Here is a 21428-nt window from a genome sequence, read left to right on the forward strand (position 1 = left end):
GTGTAGTATCCCCAGAGCTTGGATCATTGCCATCTGCTACAACCCCCACACACACACACACACACACACACACACACACACACAGTCTCACAAGCTAGGCCTACTTTGCCTTCAGTGTGAGTAGGGGTGAAATGTATTTTGGCTGCGTGGTATATCTCAGCGTTGCATCTCAAGTCTAAACATATAGGCTACCACACACAATCCAGCCTCTGTTGGAGGCAGTCAATTTTGGGCACTTTCTGCTTTGTGTCGGGAAACTACAATTCCCATAAGGAAATTGAACTGCCTCAGATATTATACGCATGCGTGTTGTAGTATCAGGACGCGCGAATATTCCGTTTTGTAAAATGGCGGCGTGAAAAGGGCCCGGCATTTAATTTTGAAAAAGACAGATTGCTATTGCGTAACGTTTTAATTCAACGGATTATTGGGGCTTTTAGTGACTATTTCAAGAAAGTAAAGGTATGTCGTGTCTTTTTACAGCACTTTTGCATTGATATTAGCCAGAATCTTTACTCTGACTAGGCTCTACCGTCAAGCTAACCTTGGCATTGCTAGCCAGTTAGCTAACTTGCAGTGGGCTTCTTCGCATTGCGTTAGCATTCTAGCTAAATATGAACCGAGTCAGATGTTCCCAGCTAGTATGTGTTACACATGGTTACTATTTTAGCCTAAATATTTTACCCTCGTGGTTCATAGTGAAATGTCGCGGATGTCTCCATTGGCAGACAGATTTTTAGGTTCGTGATCACAGGACAACTTTAACGTTAACCATAGACGTTACGCCAGGCTTGGCTTTCAAACTACCTTTAGCTTAAGTTTGTGTGCTAGTAGGAGTTCATAATGTTTAACCCGTTACAGCTAGCTTTAGTTTAGTTAGCTAAATGTGAACTATTTGTTAACTATAAACGATATCGTTAAGTGTTTTTGTGTCTGACATGCTATTTACTCTAGACTACATTAGCTAACTTGTGTCTTTATTTTGCCAGCCAGCTGTTGCACAACAATTTGTGTTTAGTGAGGAAGTTAAAGTTCCCTACAACTACGCCAGTTGGCCTCGTCTTATAACAAAAGAAGCATGAATTTGCCATCATATGTTAATATTTGGTATTAGCAGTATAGCTAGAGAAGAGTTGTAACATTAATGTTAGTACTGTTAGTACTAAGTAAGTAACTAATGTAAGTAGTTAATGTACATTAATGATGTTTTAACGTCAATTCACCTTTGTGCTCACTCAGTTCATGTAACGTTAGTACAGCAACTACATTAAATAAAGATGCGATTATACCAACATTTAATTCGTTTAGCTCAAGATTGACAGGTAGACTCAGATTAATAGTTAGAGCCTAGCGTTTTGTCGACATTTTCATAACGTCGGTGTGGTTACACAAATCAGACTTAATCATATGTGGAAGTGAAGTAAATATCCATTGATAAGGCCTATGTACCACTCTGCAGTAGAAACACGTTGTCCTGTTTCCCTAAAGTTCATGCACTCACCTGTATGTAGGGACTTGCCCATTAAGACATCTCTCTCTTCACACCCACACCAAGAATTACCTGATACTACTTGACAGTTAGAAACCAACACGTGGACACATAAAAGTAATAAAGAAGCAGTCCCAATAACAAAAAACGTATGTATGATTAATGGTGCACTCAAAACACATTTGATAGGACTAATGGCCTGACCAAGCCATGAGCGCTTGGGAAGGTGTCAAGAACCCAAGGCTAGGAACGATTAATCGAAAAACCTGAAATTGAGAACCAGATTAAGTCATACATTATTTTTAATTAAAAACTGTAGAAGGTAAATTCAACAATATGATTAATTGACTTCTTGACTATGGCTCTGATTGACATGGCAACATGTCAATCACCTGTCAAGGGGAAGAACCTTGATTTCTGATTGGACATGTGACTTATGGAAACTAGGAAATCCTGAGATATCGTGTATTGCATACAAGGCGCAGCATCATAACTCAGACTTCAGATTGTGTGCCCCTTCTCACTGGGAACTGGTTTTCTGCAGATTCATTGATTCACTCTGCTGCTTAGTGGTACTGGGTCAGACTTGGTCATGCTGTGTCAAGTGGTGTAGTCTAGTTAGCTGTAGTGGATATACTGTGATCAACCTCAAATGTTAATACCTATTAGTGTTGTCACGATACCAAAATTTCTTCGATACAATACCTGCCATAAATCACGATCACGAAATCACGATGCTCGATACTGAAACGATACTACGGCGAAATCTGCGGAAAGATATCTGGAAAAAAAGGACTCATACCTCCTCCAAGTGTATTGAGTCATTTGTGTTGAATTCGGTGCACTTTTGTAGTGTGCCGGTCAATTCTGGGTTCTAAACTTCCGACATAATTATTATAGTCAGTAAAATAGGAGGCCAAATCACTGAATGCTATGCAGAGAGGCCTAATCTTTAGGCCATCTGATGTACAGTATAGGCTTCCCTAGGCCTTCTCGTTTTCATGGGATTTCTTTGACAGTTGCAAAGGGAAAATTGTGAGGATAGTCTTCCTTGCGCCCAGTGTATAAGTACGACGTTCCAACCACTCAGGTCTTCGTCAGATAGGCCTACACCATTACCTGTTGCAATATGTCTGTGTGCATTCCTACATTAGCCTACGTCTATTTCTTTGATAACATGATTTGCTACCACGTAACAATAAGCCGCTATTATTATTAGGACTCAACAGCTTTGGTGGTATTGCTGTGGGCTTTAATTAGCGCATTTCGGGTATCCTATCCTACATCTGGGCAATACTTATTGAACAAATACGGCATGTAGACATTTGATATGGTCTACATGCCATGACAAATATTACCAGTAGTACTGACCGAACATGAAATACATTGTTTACAAGTTATGGTAATGTTATTCTGGCGTGAACATTGCGCTTTCATCACGTTAGCACCCTATGATTACAACTTGTTATATCTCGTCAAAATGATTACAGCTCGTTATGTCTCGTCAAAATTCATTGATGAAGGAAGGTTCACTTTATCCCAGAGAACCATACTCGTTTCACTTAGGCTAGACTAAAACAGAAGAGAAGAACTTGCCACTAACCATGTAGTCGTTTTTTCTATAGTATATTCGTTAACCTGTCGTTCTTTGAACAAAAATGTTGGGATATGTCTGCGAGGTGTTTAGCCAAGTTCCATGAGTAGCCTACTGCTTTTAAATGACTTTGAAACATATTTCACAAACGGGCCTCTGTGTACCTGATGGCTTGCCTTCACTATTCGCGATGTATCCGAAATAGTTGCAGATTTCACTTCACCTTTTGTTTTATCCACAAGGCCGAGGGATTGGCAAAGAACTACTGTATGTTGGCGTTGGCTGCGCACTCACTCACTTACTCAGAGCTGCCTGCTTGACCGCCCACTTGCCTAGATGCGTGCAAGGAGCAGTGAGAGCAGCAGTTCACGCAGACACAGAACGTTAATTTTAATAAAGTATTTTTCTAAAAACGTCGGAAATCGTATCGTTTTTTGCGTGAAAGCATCGTGATACCTTTTTAGTATCGATACACCGTGCAACACTAATACCTATCCGGTATACTGAGATGGTGATGCTTTTTAAGTGGGTACTGCATAGTCCTGAATATCACGTAGACTACACCACTGCCTGTGTCCATTGTCAGTACTTGTGAATTAAAACTTCTTGGGTCGTGTTTTTCCGGAGTGCTATTAGTGCTTATCCAGACAGCTAATTGGTTATTTATTGTATTATTATTGTGGGTTTCCACCACAGAATTTAGGCCTCTGTTAACTTAGTCCCAGTTGCTGCTTTTGCTTTTGTTTTTGCTTTTACTTGCTGTACAGTTACAATCATAGAAAAAAATGTAATGCGCTACTGTAATAAAGAAGGGAAAGCTCTGTCTCCATAGGAACGCAGCCTCGCTGTCCTCCTTTTGTTGACACTTACAACCATCAAAGGCAAATGCTTTGGGCTCTGATTGATGTCCTCTTGTAACAGGTATCAGTACTGACATGGCGAAGAGGATTGCAGACAAGGAGCTGACAGATCGAAACTGGGATCAGGAGGATGAATCTGAGGAGGTAATGACTTAGAAGGCCTCCATAAGCCTTTTTGACTAGCTCTAGCGGGCAAACTAAAAAAGGCACTCCTAAACCTTGCAAACACCTGGCACAGATAAAAGCATGCTAGCTGATGTCCTTTTAAGGCTTCCTACACAGTATAGAAAATCTGGATAAGTATGGAATTTGATTTTTTTTGTTTTTTCTGGATAAGTATGGAAAAAAGAAACAAGGGTATGGAGAAGTATTTGTGTTTCCAGACTTTTACATCTACAGTACAAATCACTTCACTCAGGTCATAATGAACCACTCCTACTGTTATGTAGCTTAACTGTCAGTCCACATTGTCAAGAGACAATTATATGGGGGTCCTCAGAAAAATGTCTCTCCCACAAGGGGACCCTGGAACCAAAACCAAATTGAGAACCCATGGTCTATGAAAGGGCCCTACACCATTGTGCACTGGTATGTTTGCGTAGGTCTGCTATTTTTGACATGGATATTGTATTATCTGATAAATATATTTTTCCATAATTTAAGTTAGGGCCCCTAGTTTTTTTGAGTGTCTTTGAGGTCAAATTTCCAACATTGCGCTAATGACATTTCCATTTGACATAAAGTACAGTCTATGAGCTCCACTCGGGGAAAACAAAACCTTGTGGTTGTATTTATTCATTGAAAACTATGACGCACTAGATAAAATGGCAAAAGTTTTACAGTCTGAAGTTGACGACAGCTTTATTGAGTGAGTGCCCGTACAAACTGCCAGCTGGCTCATAAAAATATGACCCGACTAAATGAACGAATAAGCTTAAGTGTCATTTTTTAATTCACTTCAGTTGTCCATACGTTTGCTTTCACAAAGTTATCCTAAACCAGAAGATAGATAGATAGATATTTACTTTATTGATCCTCAAAGGGAAATTCAAGGGTCTCAGTAGCATACAGACATAACACACAACATGCACTTACAACAGAAATGGTAAACATAAGTATAAGTATAAACATATAACTAAACTCCACTGTACAATAAGACAGTAGAAGATAAGACCGATAAGAAAACTAACAAAACTAAATACTAAATACACTATATAAGTTAAATTAAGAAAGTCCAATGTGCTTGAGGGTGATCAAGCATAAGACGCCTGTAGTGACAAGTGGCTTGTAGAAGTGGCTGCAATGTCGAGAATATGGTCAGAAAAATCTACCAAGAAGTTTGAAATTAGAGTATGGGAAATGTATAGAATTTTAAAATGGAAAATGTGTGGGAACCCTAAATATAATACATCATGCAAAATTTTTTATTACATTTTTGAGGGGTAGTCCATCCAGGACCACATAATTGCATAGCCATAGCATAGCTATAACGCATGACAGTTCTGACCAGGTAACTTATTGTCCACGTTTATCATTATAAATGCTTGTGTTTTGTTATTGTATGGTGCCGAGTCTGCCGACTTCACCCTGAACCAGCTATAGAAATAATGCTGTCTCTTCATCAGACCACATAAAACGTGCCACCTTTTGAATGTGTCTGGTGTCATGTGACTCAGAAAATCAATACAGTTGCAATGTATCACATTAACTAATATGTATTATCCTGTTAGATATGAACTAATTTGGAACAGAAATTATTTATGTGTTGATACCATGTCGCATGGTGATGCTGCACGTTAAACAATACATTGATTGGTTGGTTGATTTGTCAGTTTGTGTGATTAGTGTGAAATGAGAATAATGTTTCCTTTTCTTTTTATCTGACAGGCAGGGACATTTTCCGTGGCCAGTATGGATGTGATGAAAAACAGACCTATCAAGAAGGCCAAACGTCGCAATTTGGGTGGAGAGGTACCAAACAAAACGCATTATAAGGGTGAAAAAAAACACCTCCAAAAAAATTAAAAATTAAAAAAATAGATAAAAATCAGGTCACACTGTACCATTCGTTCCCCTGGTAGGACGTGTGTGAATTAGTGTTGCCGCGATTATTGTCGATACTAAAAAGGTATCCGCGATGCTTTCATGCAAAAAAGCGATACGATTTCCGGCGTTTTAGAATCGATACTTTATTAAAATAATAACGTTCTGTGTCTATATGAACTGCTGCTCGCACTGCTCCTTGAACGCATCTAGGCAAGAGGGCGTGTCAAGCAGGCAGCTCTGAGTGAGTGCGCAGGCAATGTCAACATATTTCTTTGCCGACAGTCCTCTAACCTGACTCTCCGAAATTCATCTGGCGAGAGTCAGGTTAACAGTCCTCGGCCTTGTGGATAAAACAAAAGGTGAAATCTGGAACTATTTCAAATACATCGCGAATATTGAAGGCAAGCCATCAGGTACACAGAGGCCCGTTTGTAAAATATGTTTCAAAGTCATTTAAAAGCAGTAGGCTACGCATGGAACTTGGCTAAACACCTCACAGACATATCCCAACATTTTTAAAGAGTTCAAAGAATGACAGGTTAACGAATATGCTATAGAAAACACGACTAGCCTACATGGTTAGTGCCGAGTTCTTCTCTTCTGTTTTAGTCTAGCGTAAGTGAAACGAGGTTCTCTGGAATAAAGCGAACCTTCCTTCATCAATGAATTTTGACGAGACATAACGAGCTGTAATCATAGGGTGCTAACGTGATGAATAACATCACCATAACTTGTAAACTATAAACTTTGACCTTGATCTAGCCTAGTTTGGCTATTTAAAGCTACTTTATTACCAAAACACAACACAATGTAAATGAACTATAACAATCAATAAAGGGCTTACTCACACAAAGTAGGCCTGCTATTTTACTGACTATAAAAAATAATAATTATGTAGGAAGTTTAGAACCCAGAATTGACCTGCACACTACAAAAGTGCACCGAATTCAACACAAATGACTACACTTGGAGGTGGTATGAGTCCTTTCTTTTTCAGATATTTTAGGATTTCGCCGTAGTATCGTTTTAGTATCGAGCATCGTGATATTTATGGCAGGTATTGTATCGAAGTCATAATTTTGGTATCGTGACAACACTAGTGTGAATAATACATGCTGTTTCTCTGTGCTGCAGAGTGAGGGAGGCACTTCGTTTAAGGGATTCAAGGGCTTTGCCCTCTCCGCGTCTGGACCGGCGGCGACAGCAGCAGCAGCCCCCACCTTCTCCGGCTTTGGAAATGGTGCCAGCTTCAAGCCCCTGGCTGGCCTGACCAATGGCAACGGCAGCAGCACCAGTGGAGGCTCTGCCCTGGCCGCCCCAGCCTTCGGCAGCTTCTCCTCCCCTGGTGCCACCAAGCCCTCTACCACCCTTGGTAAGTGCCGCCTCTGTACCCCTGGCAGAACACTCGGATGCTATTTTGGCCTTGGCCTCTTTAAAAAAAAAAAAAAATGCATAAAATATTATGCTTCTCTTAGCGCGTCATGGAGAATTCACATAATATAGGCTGTGTGTGTTAATATACAGATATGGACAATATGGTACTGTGGAGACTGATGAGCAATATAGTCATGAACAGTATCTATCAACATGGATGCATAGCACAAAACTACATGCTGAATAGTCTAGGAACCTGGTGAGAACATCTGGTGTGTGTATCTGACAGGTGGTTATCTCTTTCAGACAGCTTAAAAATGTATCGTCAGATTTAATTAGAAGATACAGGAGGATGAAGAGAAAATACATTCATTAAATTAAAATGCAGAATAAGGTCCCTTGAGATGAGAGGAAAATGTATAGTAGTGATATGGTTCACATATTCTATTTTGACAGTATGGCTTTCATTGTTTGTAAATAGGAAGAGTTGTTACCACAACCATTCTGGCTGTGCTTGTGGCAGAACAATTGCAAGGTAACTATTGCAATTGGATGCTTATAGCTGTCTTTCAATTCTTTATAAACTTTCACTGTTAAAGGTTGGTGGATCTGTTTTGATCAAGACTGTGCTGTATTTAAAAAAAAAATGTAAAAGAAAGAGCATCCTGAAAGCTAAGTGTGAGCTGGACCTAGTCAGTGTTATTCTGAAATGGACTCAAAAAATGCTCTATTGTTGAGCCTGACTCTTGGCATTCATGGCTAATGGAGCTGAAGCAGTGGCGTGTGTGTGTGTGTGTGCGCTGCAGAGTGTGATTTCTATGTAAGGGACAGGAGGGGGAGCAGAGCTGCAGTGCTCTGTGTAGTCACAGAATTCAGATGAATAGTGGGGGTTGGAGAATGGAGGTGTGTGTGTCTGTGTGTGGAGGAGAGGGGGCAGAGGGGGGCGTCTGCAGAGCTGCATAGTATTGCTATTCCCCCCCAGCACTCTCTTGGTGTATCAGAGGCGAGAGAGCAGTTCGGCTTGAGGAATATCAAGGCTGTCAGATTCATTCTCCCTCCTCTCTCTCTCTCTTTCTCTCTCTCTCCCCCACTCCCTCCTCCTCTCTTACTCGCTCTGTTTCTCTCCCCTCCTCCCTTCCTCCTCCTCCTCTGCTTCGCGGCTCCCCAGGCTCATTGACATTCAACGGCCCCTCCTCCGCGGCCCCCCCATTGGCTGTGGGCGGTGAGCGACAGTGGAACGGCTCCGCCTCCGGGCCGACAGGAGCAGCAGTGAGCGTGGGCAGCAGCAGCAGCAGCAGCAGCAGCATTAACAGCAGCAGCAGCGCAGAGTACAGGCGGCAGCTCACCGCGCTCAACTGCTCCGTGCGCGACTGGATCACCAAGCACGTCAATGACAACCCGCTGTGCGACCTCAACCCCATCTTCCGCGACTATGAGCGGCACCTGGCCAGCATCGAGAAGAAGTACGGCGGAGGAGGAGGAGGAGGCGGCGGCGGCGTGGGGGGGGCTGGCGCCACGGCAACCGGGCCCCCGGCATCCGATGCCAAGAGTGAGGCTGCACCGGCGGAGGGGGTGAAGACTGGGGGACTGCAGCTGACCAGCAGCGGCGGTAGCTCCACAGCTGTCTCCACCTCCAGCAGTGGCACCGCAGCCCCGTCTCTCTTCAGCTTCAGCAAGGACGCCTCCAGCTCCACCACCACCACCACCTCCTCCTCCTCCTCCACCCCTGCCTCCTTGCCCTCTGGGGTCACCTTTAACTTCGGCCAGAAGGTGGACTCCTCCGTCCTGTCCTCATTCCCCCCCGGCGGAGGAGCGCCCAGCTTCTCCTTCTCCACCTCTTCATCTGCATTGTCCTCCTCCTCCTCCTCCACCCCCTCCCTCTTCGGTGGTCTGAGCTCGAGCAGCGGCAGCGGAGGAGCGGCTGCCCCCTCGGCGCCCTTCTCCTTCAGCCTGGCCAAGACTGAGGCGCCCAGTGCTGCTGCGGCCCCCAGCACAGGTAAGCACCCTCACCTCACACCCCACCTCGTGCCACCGCACCGCACCTTACCCCACCTCCCCTCACCACAGGGAGCACAGTTGCGGGGAGCACGCTCCACAGACGGCAGTCCTGTCTCCCATCACCTGGGCAGAGGGCTGCAGATGGACAAGGCAGGTTGAGTCTAGAAGCGGAGAGGGGGACTGACTCTTATTTATACAGGGCTGGTGTGCCAGTGTAGTGACTGCATGCTTCGGAGTTAGAAAGTGAGGGGTTGATTTTGTTTGTTGTGTTGGAGATGTGCTGGATCTAATGGTAGTTTTATTTAACTGGGATTTTCTGTGTCTTGGTTTTGTATTAAATTGTAGCCTAGTTGGTATTAAAACACACAAAATAAATGACTAGACTAATACATGGTAAATGAATCCCCAAAGTGTTGTAATTCTAGGTTTAAACATTTTGCAATATATTGAGCTCTGACTATGACAAGAAATGCTATATTGATTGTTATGTCTTTGGATACAGTGCACCTTGAGATGTATATGACCTGACCACTACATCATGTCAAATATTTATATCAGCAATGATGGAGCAAAGATCATAATGCACAAGATTTTCACTAGGGATTTTTTGGACAGCAGACTTTTCTGTTCTGGCTGGAGTAGGAGAAAATATTAGAATCTTACAGTATAAAAGGACTCTGTTAAGGTTCTCAAATATCACTATAATGCACATATTATAGCCCATACTCATATGACCCACAATTTAATATTTGATATGACACATTTACAGTACAGTTGTAATGACTATAAGAAACCTAATATAATGATGCAATTGACACTCGTCAATTGCCTCTGTAAGTATGGCATGGTATGCTTGTTATGGGATTGCTGTGCAGGATTAATAGGAGATTAATAACCATTCATTAATAATAATGACAGGAACCTGGACACCGTTCACTGCGAGGAGCACTGCTGGAGGTTGTGCAATACTGACTGCTTGACTACATTTCTCTCTCTCTCTCTCTCTCTTTCTCTCTCTCTCTCTCTCTCTCCCTCTCTCTCTCTCTCCTTCTATCATCCTCTCTGTCTCCTGTCTGTCCCTGCCTCTGTCTTTTTTTTTTTTTCTCTCTCTCCCCCCTTTCTCTCTGCATTCCTCTCTCGTCATCCTCTGTCCCTCTCCTGTCTCTGTCTCTCTCCCAGCAGATGTTAACGGGGCAGATGAGGACTCCGAGGAGCCGCCTGTTCCCGTGGTCAAAGAGATCAAGGAGAAAGATGCCTTCTACTCTAAAAAGTCAGTGTTCTATAGCCATGTGTCCACACCTACCCGTTCACTTGTACATTTGTATCATACCTGCCTATGTAGTCCATGTCATTGGTGTTGGCTTTTGCTAAATGACCCTTAGTTGGCTGTTGTAGGTAAATTTAAATGTATTTAACGTTGATGGGACAATAAATTAGCTAGATTCACCTGACCAAATGATTCCACAAGGTCCTGTTTGTCTGTTGGTGTTGTGTTGTAATGGTGTCTAACCTGGACTCTGGGTCCCCTCTCCCTCAGGTGTAAGCTGTTCTATAAGAAGGAGAGTGAGTTTAAGGAGAAGGGGGTGGGCACGCTGCATCTCAAGACGGTGGCCGAGGGCAAACTGCAGCTGCTGGTCCGTGCTGACACCAATTTGGGTAAGGACAGTGTCACGACTCTAACACATGTGTACAGACACGCACACACACATACACTAGCAATGCATTTTATTTATGGTGAGTGACTGCCATATTAGCTTAGACACACTCACACAAAGTCATATATCTATCACATTTCCAGTTGGTGGGACCAACTAGAGGTTTACTGAAATGGTATGGCTCAGGTGTCATGGTAGCACAAGAGCCATGATCTAGTTGTTTTTGTTAATTTTGAAAGTTTAGCTCATAGTATATGTTTTAACAAGATGATAGCATAGCACCCAGTCAGTTGTTAAAGAAGCCCTATGCAAGTCTGGTTATTCCTTTGCTGTTTCTGGGTTTTCGCCTGATTTGGGCTCGCATTTTTCACGACATAGCTCCCCCTGCAGCTTCGGTAGCAAGTGACTGCTATGCTAAACCCCCACTGGCTAGCGAGCTAGCCATCAAGAAACCAAGCTACTTACAATTTTAACAGCAACAAAGCCAAGTCGGAGTCCGTTTTGCAGTCTTCTTAGAAACTACAATCTGACTACATTTTCGAGGCCTTCCGCCCAGTCACATTCGGATTTCTTCGGTCCGGGACCAGAAAGTTGCATATTCGGTTTTTCCGCGGAGAAGCACTAGGGGAGACGAAGCCCCCCCCCTCCCAAACGACCCAAAAAGTGTTGTAGAACCATCAGAACGACTCTCAAACTGCATAATTAAGGTAACTTTTGCTAAAATTGTTGCATAGGGCTTCTTTAATGCCTAGATTCATGACTCATAGTACAGTGAATTTTTCGTAGACAACTAAACTGAGGTTGTGGACAGACAGTGGTTAATTTTTTGCACTGCACACTTCAAAAATGCTCAGATAAATTGGAGAAATAGTATTGAATAATAGTATTAAAATAGTGGCTAAGCCTAATACCAAGTGTTCATTGTGCTCCTTTTGACAGTAGTGTAAAAAAATCGGCCATGATCACTTGAGACGTTTGTGTTGTAATGTCTTCAGCACCAGAGACAGCGACTACATTGTTTAAAGACCCTTTCAATCTGCTCCTAGAAGGTTTTCTGGTTTAAACGCTCAAAATCAACACAGATACTTTGAAATAAAAATTAATCTGAATTTGGCTTTATGCTCTTTTATTTTACAACACTTTTTTTTTTTTGTTTAGCCAAGTTACCTTAACCTCAATGTTGTTTTCTCTGCAACCGGAAATGCCATAGGAACGCGCATGCTTATTTATGCAGTTGAAAGGTTCTATAACTCATGAGGATGGGAAGATGTACACATTACATATGAGTTGAATTAAATGATCTAGTTCAGTTTCACAAATTGTACCAGCCAGACTGGTACTAGGGGAGAAAAAAGACTTGCTCACAAAAACAAGTGGTAGTAAAAAGCTCATAAATGATGCATGTGTGTGTAATGTGATTAACTAACCCAGGAGCCCCATGTGGCAAAATGGTTTCACTTTCATTAGGGCCGACACAGCCATGCTCCATAGGCACACAGTGGAGACGGCTGCAGCAGCTCAAACTATTCCAGTTATAGTGATGTGTATGTGTGTGTGTGTATTGGATGTACTTTGTGGAGATAAGCGAGCAGGCTTTTGTGGTTCTGCGGCCTAGGTGATCTGATTGTTATTGATGTTGCCTGTGATGTGTTTGTGTCAGTGCATTGTACAGCATGTTTTCCAATTTTTTTTTTTTTTTCCCCCTGTGACTCAGATTTTTTTTTAACAGGGCCAAAATCAGTCTCAGCAGGTTCTTAGCAAGCTATCTTGTAATTTCAATCTCTGCCAGGGTCTTTCTACAGTGACGTAAAACAAACTGATGAGTGTGTTAACCTTGGCTCCTGCCAAAAGGCCTTTCAGGCCCCCATAAAAGTGGAAGTAGGCTCTGGAGCTCTAATGCTATTAAACTTGGTGCACGTTGCCAGAAGCAGATACTTTTTCAGAATTGAAAGCTTTCAAGTTTGTGGATAAAATTGATTTTTTTTTCATTTCTTCTGTCCTCTCCCAATATTTCTTTTCCCCCACGAAAATAACCTGGCATATGCATAAAAGCAGAAAGCGTCTTTCATCTTTGTTTACTGCCTGAGTGGAACGCGTTTGAAACTAGGTCATAATTACGGCCTCTGAAGGGAATTGTTCTGACAGCTTTGCCATTCCAGAAAAACGCTGGCATTCACATCTCTTTCAAGAGGAATGAGAAGCTGCACTTTATTGGTGGGGGTGGGGGCTGTTCATAGGGAGGAGTCACCTTGAGGAAGAGCAATGAATCACAGCACAGATGTGCAGTGTCACCCCCTGGTGGCAAAAGGTTGTATCACAGGGATCTTGGCTCTTTGAAATGAACCCTTTAAAAAAGAGATGGATTTCTGTGAATTTCTCTATTTTGTCTTCTAAAGATGGGTAGACATTAATTTGTCTCTTCCTACTAGAGCAGTAGTCTGTGAATTCTCTTTTGGAATCTATTAATTTTGTTCATATATGACCAGTTTGGTTTCAAAACGCTATATCTCATATAGCGTATCTTATAAAAACATTAATAAGTCATGCTATTCAATAGTATATTTTAGACAATATCAATGAAATTGCAGTTGTGTTTTGATTGAGTAAAGATAAATCAAATAACAATAACTAGGGATGCACGATATATCGGCGGCCGATATATTATTAGCCGATAAGTGAAAAAATGAAAATATTATTATCGGCCCGGAATTCTGGCCGATAATTTGCGCCGATATTTTTTAAAGTCCTAATTTAGGCCTACGTAAGGTCCGTCTGGCTACACTGAGCTACTTGAGCTTGGTTGGCTTTACTTTTTCCTCAATATAATGTCAGCGGTGTGAATGTATTTCACCACTCTAACAAAATTTGGGAATCTGCATCTCAAAATCCTCTCGTGAATGATCCGCCATTTAACCTTAACAGAGCGGCGCTCAGGCCTATCTAGAGCCGTCTTGTGCTGGTGTGTTTGCACTTTACCGCACCTGGTCGGGGAAACAAATAAACAAACTCGTTAGTGGGACGAGTACATAAGTAGGCCTAGTTCTAAGTTGTGTTTTAGTATTATATTTGCATTACTTTAGCTTGGGTTTTGTATTATTACCTAGAAATATGCTAACCATTAAATGCTTCAGTTCCAGACAGGTCATCATAATAAGTTATTAAAACCTTCGGGCTAACTCCTTTTATTTCTGCTGCAGCAGGTTGTGCGCAACAGAGTAGACGGGCATAAGCATAAGATACAGTCTGAGGAGTTTTATTCAGTTACTCGCAGTTGAAACTAAACCTAAGTTTCCCCCACAAACACTGATTTGGTCGCTATACTGTAGCTTATTCCAAGCTGAGCCGTTTATGAGCGTTTAGTCCTAAATGAAAACGATTCAAACTCTCTAGCCACTAACTCGCAATTCACTGACGTCAGGTTCACTTAAAGGATCCACACATACTGTAGGGCTAGGCTACTGTTAAAAATTATGCTCATTAAATGCTTTCCCCAAATCACTTTTCACAATTTTTTTTCAAGAGTAATATTATCGGTTATCGTATCGGCCACAACAAACCAATAAATATCGGTTATCGTTATCGGCCTTAAAATTCCATATCGGTGCATCTCTAACAATAACCCAATTACAGCTCCACTGAAATTACCTGGAAAACAACAACAAAATATTTATGAAAATGCATTAAAATAGGATATAGGGTTTTGGAACCAAACTCTTCATATATTGTTCATATATAGATTGTTCATCATGATTTATATATTACTAATTGGCTAACTTAATCTTATGATGTCTTTGTGCTCTTTGTTTTCTAGGAAACATTCTACTGAACATCATGGTGTCATCCAACATGCCCTGCTCGCGCACAGGCAAGAACAATGTGATGGTGGTGTGCGTGCCGAACCCGGCGGTGGACGACAAGAACCCCAGCACGCCCGTGCCCATGCTGATCCGCGTCAAGACTGCGGAGGACGCCGACGAGCTGCACAAGCTCATGCTGGAGAAGCGGGCCTGAAGAGCGCCGTCTCAGACTCTCTACCCCACCCCACTCACTCATCCACCTACTGAACCCCCCACTCAGATCTTAAACCCGCAGCTCACAAAAACCAAACCCAAACGTGGCCCGCCCACCCCATTCCCCAGACACACTCAGCCCTCGGTATTATCTGTCATACCCCCAAATGTGGCTACCCCCCATCATTCGCTGTGTCAACAAGCTCAGCTATGTGTTCAAACGAAAGAGGAAAGGGACTCCTTTTTTTTTTTTTTTTTCTTCTTTCTTTTTTTCAAGGTAGTGTTCATGCAGGATGGCTTAAAGAGGCAGGCTCCTGAGTGGTTGATTAGGATCCAGGAAGGCCTGTTGTCAAGAACATTCCTTTGGGTTTTTAGTCCTTTTTTCTCCCCAACCCCAGCTGCTATCGGTTAATTTAAGAGATTAGACAAAAGTGAATCACAAAAGGTTTTGTTTTTAAACGGACAATTTTTATGGTGATGTTGGTTTGTTATTTTGTTCGTTTCTTTTCGCCAGGTTGCAAATGCGTCAGGTAGGGCAAAGTTTGAAATTGTTATAGGAGTGTGAATGGAGGTTTGTCTGTGGCTTGAATGTGTTTTTTTCTATTTTGCCAGGCTTGCACTTTTTAGCAAAAGGAAAAAAAAACAACAACAAAATGGTGGCTGTGAAGGCAGCATCTGCAATCTCATCTTTTAAGAGTCGAAAGACGGGAAAGCGGATGATGTGTATATGAAACAGTTTTGTGACGACTGAATGGAAGTGGTAGTTTACTTTTTCTTTTTCTTTTTTTTTTTTTTTTCCTCTGCAGATGATTTGGCATAATCAGAATGTTGAATGATCTAACAATCATTTCTGATGTAATGTTTTTTTTTGGTCCTGTGTAAACGTGTGTGTGTGTGTGTGTGAGTGTGTTGTGGATGGATGGATGCATGCATGTGTGTGGTTGTGCGTTTTGGCACTTGCTGTAATTGACTATTTATTCTTCAATGAGGGTGTAAATGGACGCTGTATACCCCACCCATCCTCCTTGGAATGGCATGATGCCCAAAAGTGCACCTCTTCCTCCAGTTCCACTGTGGATGTTTGCCACCAAGCGATAGTTTCCCTATTGCTCCATTCAGTGTCTCACCACGGATCTCATGGAGGTTGTTTTGTTCTGTTTTTATTTTCTTTCTTTTTTTCCAAGTGACCTTTGTAAGGCCTTTAACAGTGACAGCGCCTGGTAACATCTGTAGATTGATCAATTGGAGAATAAACTACACCGAACAAAAGTTGCTTTTTACTAATGCACTACTACAACTGTCCTAGTGTCTGACCAGTGTCTACCTTGACTGATGAGCACCACGGGTGATGTGAAACTTCAGTAGCAAGGCGATTGAAGGAACAGCTTTAAATGTCCATCAGGAAGTATTTTGGAACACAGATTAGGTAATCTTCTGCTTTGGGGGACTAAATGCACCGTTATCTTTGTTCAAGTTATTGACTACAAGAATAAGTATAGGATCTCTACAGCATCTTTTTATCGCTGCATATTGCTTTTTAGATCAGACTTAGACAATGGTCATTAAGGTGTAAAGCCAGGACTAGAACCCCTGACTACTGCACATCCTGACTGGGAAGTTGGGTTGAAGGACTACAGTTTCAAGTTGGATGTCTTCTGGTCCTCAAACTTGTGTGTGTGTTCTCGGTGAGTCAGACTTTTTAGAAGTGCGTGTGTGCATGTTTGCAGAACCATGCACGCTTAGAAAAAAGGTTCTACAGGGAACTTAAAAATGTTCCATCCTTGGATACAAATAAGGTACCCAAAATGGATCCTTTTAAAAACCTACATATGATTATTATCAACCATGCAGGGTGCTATTTTTCTGCATTGGAATGGTTCTATATGGAATATAAGAATGCCACAGACCCAGCCCACATATTTTTTTTTTTTTTTAAAGAGATCACATATCAGAAAGGGTTGATATGTAATCTTAAAATAAAATGCATAACTGTGTGACACTGACACTAAAGGCAAAATACTGTTGTCATTTCTGTTGTAATTATGCGTTGATGCTACAAACCATCAGGTAGATGGCCATCCACAACACCTTCATCCTGTGCATAGGGCTTAATGTAGAGGTGCTGGAGGCAGGAACAGATATACACAAATTTAATTGTACAGTGTTGAATATGTTCACGTGTATTGTGAATATGAACTTTCTTTTTATGACTATTAGTCCAGTTGCTACAGCTTTTATAGCTATAGTAAACATACAAGGTCCAAGAATCTTCACCTTATATGGCGGACATTAACTCCATCCCAGGAAGAAGTACAGACACATAATACAAGTAAGCATTCGGTGCCCCACTTTGTGATTTGCATTTAACCCAGAAGTGATGTCTGATTATCTCCTAAACTGTCCTTTATATATATTTCAAGAATGGTCTTCTCCTTAATGGTATTCCTGACGACAATTCTCTTTAAATAACGTTGTCATTTTGCCCATTAGTTGTTCTACCTTATACACATCCCAATAAGCCACAATAAACACTAACGAGAAAAAAAAAAAAGAAAGTAGCATTTACCCATAATCCTTAGAAGCGACGCCAACATCACTCAACATAACCATTGTAATATCACCTTTTGCTGGTGAAACAGTTCCAGTTCTATGCTAAAGAACCTATGTGGTTCTATATAGCACCCTTCAGAACCCTTTTTTCCTAAGAGTGTGGTCAGCCAATGTGTAAGTAAATGTAACAAGGGAGGGGAGTGAATTGAAAGTGGGACAGTTCTTTTCTGATAATCTGTATTTTCATAAAGGAGGAAAAACATACAGACACTTGGGAAATGATACAACAGAAGTATGGGTGGAACATGCACATTGACTTCCTAAATCATTTTTTGTTTAAATGGATACAAAAAGCAATTTTTTAAAAGCATAAAACAAAGGTGTATGTACTCATAGACCTCACAAGCTATCTTCATGGGATTGACAGGGATATTTCTTACCCAGAAGCTTACAGGAAATAAATATAAATAAATACTGTCTCAAAGTGTTGAAAAAAGCATTTAAAAATGGCGCTAGAGTGTATACCTCTGCTTTTCCGCTCTCAGTTCAATATCAAATGTTTATGAAAGCAGTCTTAACAGTTTTTAATAACACTGAATACATTCAGCTCTCTAAATGAACAACACTGGAAGAGAAAGCACACTTCTCCATTACACCTTGTACTCTTATGAAGCTTGCCTATTGGGAGCCATGTATGCAGTAAGAATAAGTACGAATGCCACGTGTCTGTTCCAGTCTGTGAAAGAAACATTTGCATGTTCAGACAAGAAGCGTTAACAAAACCTTTTTCTTTTTTTTTAAAACACGTCACATAGAAACAGTAAAAGACCAAGGGAGAGGAACAAAACGTTGCAGATCTACATCGCAGAGAAAACTCAACCTCGGAATAGCGCCTTAACTTGACTAGCTTGTGTAGTCATCATCGAAGTGGTATCGGAGTGGACCCTTCTATTCACAGGGCCACTTGAGTCCGATGTGTCCAGTGACCGGAAGGGTCTGACCACTAGTGTACATTCTCCATGTTGGCTATGAGCACTCTTGCTGTAGTGTGTGTGTGTGTGTGTGTGTGTGTGTGTGTGTTGACCGAGTTGTGTCGTTCACCACTGTGGAACCTGGAACAATGTGGCACGGCTGGCTGCAATGCAATAAAAAAAGAAAAAAAGAGAACACTCTTTCTTCAGGTGTGTCATGCCAAGGAAATCACCTTTGAAGCAGGTCTGTCAAACGACCCCCCCCCACACACACAGCATCATCTGCTTTGCTAAAATGTTACTCCCCTTCCTCTCTCCCTCCCCTCACATACTGTGCTACCGGTGTAGATCTCATCACACACATCGGTCATTTGAACGCTGCTTCTCTCTAGGTGTGAATTGTGCTCCCAACTGGCAGGTTAGAACAAAGATGGTAACTTAGTTCTCATCAGGATCAATCAGTGAATAACTGAGGCCTTTGAGAGTATATGTGTGTGTGTGTGTGTGTGGGTGTGTTTAAAAGTTTCTTCCCCTAGTACAGATCAGCTGGTAAGGAGTGTTAAGGCTCAGGGAAAGATTAGGGAGACACCTTGCCTTTGGATACTGTGTTTAAGCACTTAGTAACAGCATACACTGCGGTACTTAGCGCTAGCACGCGAGTGTGTGCGCACGTGTGTGTGTGTACGTCGAACAAGGCTCCAAGGAGTGGAAAGCAGACTGATTCACTGAGTAGCTAAGCAGCAGTGTATTTACAGATAACAGGAAAAACATTCTTTTTTTTTTTACCCACACCCCCCAACCCTCCCACCCCATCACACACATATACATACACACACACACACACTTTTTTAGATCCCTTTTTAACCCCTCCCTTGGCGTACCAGGGAGTTTTCCAGGAAATGTAAGCCTGCAGGGTTTCCAGGATTTCCCCAGCGCCTGATGTCCACCGTTGTGTTACCGTGGAGACGGTTCACGTCCTCCTCCCCTCCACCGCCTACAGCTCTCCAAGAGAGGCGGGGCTGTGGTAAGAACCATTGGAAGAGGCACTTTTTGATTGGCTGGTTTTTATTTTTTTTTTTCCTTTCCTCCAAAGGTTTCTCCTTTTCATTGTTTGTTCTGTGATCTTCTTTTGTCCATCTACTCACTCCTCTTTAGTTTTTGGTGTTGTTACGTCATCCAGACACTAGATGGTAGTGTTGAGTCAGTTGGCCTGATGCAGGTAGGCACTTGGTAGTGAGTGTCTTAGGCAGTCAGGCTTTCGCTAAGTCATCAGGATAGGTCTTTGTCTCACCTCCAGAATATCTGTAATGTGAAGGGAGACATAGGTGTGACTGTGAGTTTACCACACAGAGTCCACATCTGTCATTACTTCACTCAATACCATAATGCTGTGTGTGTGTGTGTGTGTGTGTGTGTGTGTGTGTGTGTGTGTGTGTGTTGGTGTGTGGGCGCACCTGCATGTATGATTGTGACGTGTGTGTGTACACTATGATTGTATGTGCGCGTGTGTGTGTACATTGTGATTGTGATTGTGATTGTGTGTGTGTGTGTGTGTGCATTGTGATTGTGATTGTGTGTGTGTGTACTTGTATGTATGATTGAACAACTGTGTGTGTGTGTATACACATCTGAACAGATTCAATGGAATGAGGTGTTTCATAATGAAGTGCTTTGTGTGTATGTATCTGTGCCTGTGCCAGTGTGTGTGTGTGTGTACCTGAGGTGATGCGATGGATCGGAAGTGTGACATAGGTGAGGTGGGAGAAGAGGAGGAAGTACTCTTCCGTGCGGTTGAGCTTCAGCCAAGAGCCCACCAGGGAGCGACTGGTCCCCGACAGAGAGCGAGAGCGCAGGTTGGTGGGGTTGCCGTAGTCTGGGGAAAACATCCACATCCACGTTTACATTCAGCATCATTCTAATTGTGCGTGTAGTATCAATTAGTATCCATTTTATTGTATGACTGTATAGTATTATAGTGGGGAACGGTTCCAATATTATTGTACTACTGAGCCATCATCATACTGAAATGCTTCCATAAAAAACATTAAGATGTGAAAGGCGGCTAGTTTTGCACTATGAGGCAGTGCCACTGCAATACCACTGGGGGGCAGTACATACAAATATCAAAAGCATTCCAAAACTATCCCCAAATGCAACTAACAGAACTATGCTACAGGTTTCCTCTATGGAGCAGTAACAGTAGTTTTAGTTGAAGGATGGCTACACTGAAGGACACCCCAGATGGCAGTTTAAATAGCTCCCAATTAAGACTGGGCAAAGGTTAGTTTCTCAGACAACCTCAAATTACGGGGTGAGAAGTAATTTATCACTTCCAGAGCACTCCGCAGTCTCACAGTAAAGGTTAATCTCTTAAACTGTCTCTTAAAATGGATGCTAACAAACCTCAGTGTACACGTACAGAATACCATTCCATAACACGCCCAGTCGCCCACCTGACTAACTACTGTTACATGGCTAAACTTCCAGCTGTGTCAGGTGTTAACAGAGGTTTGCATGGCATGTATGTTTGTCTTCAATGTGTACAATGTTTTGTATATTGTAACGTCCAAAATTGAGTCTATTTAACTACTGGCGACTTGTTATATTTTCTGTCGGTTTTATGGTCTACGTCGTCACTGTAGCCCATACATATGTGGAAATGACAAGAAAAGCCGACATGACGTTTGCCAACCAATATTTGTGTGTCGTGCTTTATCTGCAAGTATGATGGAACGATGTGGTAAGGATTGACCTATTAATACACCAGCAGATGAAATTGCAACTGGTGTATGTTGTAAAATCTGTAAAACCATAAGGCAGTAAATGCTTGCGATGTCGTGAGACCAAGGGTATTGTACTACTTCAGAAGAACGCAAATTTA

The 21428-nt window shown here is 42.1% G+C and overlaps 2 protein-coding genes across 4 annotated transcripts in view; one reads left to right on the forward strand and one right to left on the reverse strand.

The window, feature by feature from the left end:
- Positions 1 to 333: 333 nt before the first annotated feature.
- On the forward strand, positions 334 to 15081 carry nup50 (nucleoporin 50). Of its 2 annotated transcripts, none has more exons than XM_048268854.1 (8): positions 334 to 462; positions 4005 to 4087; positions 5831 to 5914; positions 7124 to 7361; positions 8532 to 9359; positions 10541 to 10631; positions 10899 to 11017; positions 14828 to 15081. In XM_048268854.1, exons 2-8 carry the CDS (start codon positions 4019 to 4021, stop codon positions 15025 to 15027), a joined length of 1629 nt encoding a protein of 542 aa, XP_048124811.1. In that variant the 5' UTR covers positions 334 to 462; positions 4005 to 4018; the 3' UTR covers positions 15028 to 15081. The 2 variants fall into 2 exon arrangements, with proteins under 2 accessions (XP_048124811.1, XP_048124812.1); XM_048268855.1 differs by having other exon boundaries at positions 10544 to 10631.
- A 4276-nt stretch (positions 15082 to 19357) lies between these two features.
- The window catches only part of kiaa0930 (uncharacterized protein KIAA0930 homolog), a 62429-nt gene continuing 60358 nt past the window's right edge, over positions 19358 to 21428 (reverse strand). For both annotated transcript variants that reach the window (XM_048267271.1, XM_048267270.1), the window contains exons 9-10: positions 20265 to 20420; positions 19358 to 19849 (exon numbers count right to left, since the gene is read on the reverse strand). In XM_048267271.1, the coding sequence (XP_048123228.1) occupies positions 19809 to 19849; positions 20265 to 20420 (197 nt within the window). In that variant the 3' untranslated portion in view covers positions 19358 to 19808. The remainder of the gene's footprint in view (positions 19850 to 20264; positions 20421 to 21428) is intronic.

This window comes from Alosa alosa, chromosome 17, assembly GCF_017589495.1.
Source record: "Alosa alosa isolate M-15738 ecotype Scorff River chromosome 17, AALO_Geno_1.1, whole genome shotgun sequence".
NCBI lineage: Eukaryota > Metazoa > Chordata > Actinopteri > Clupeiformes > Clupeidae > Alosa > Alosa alosa.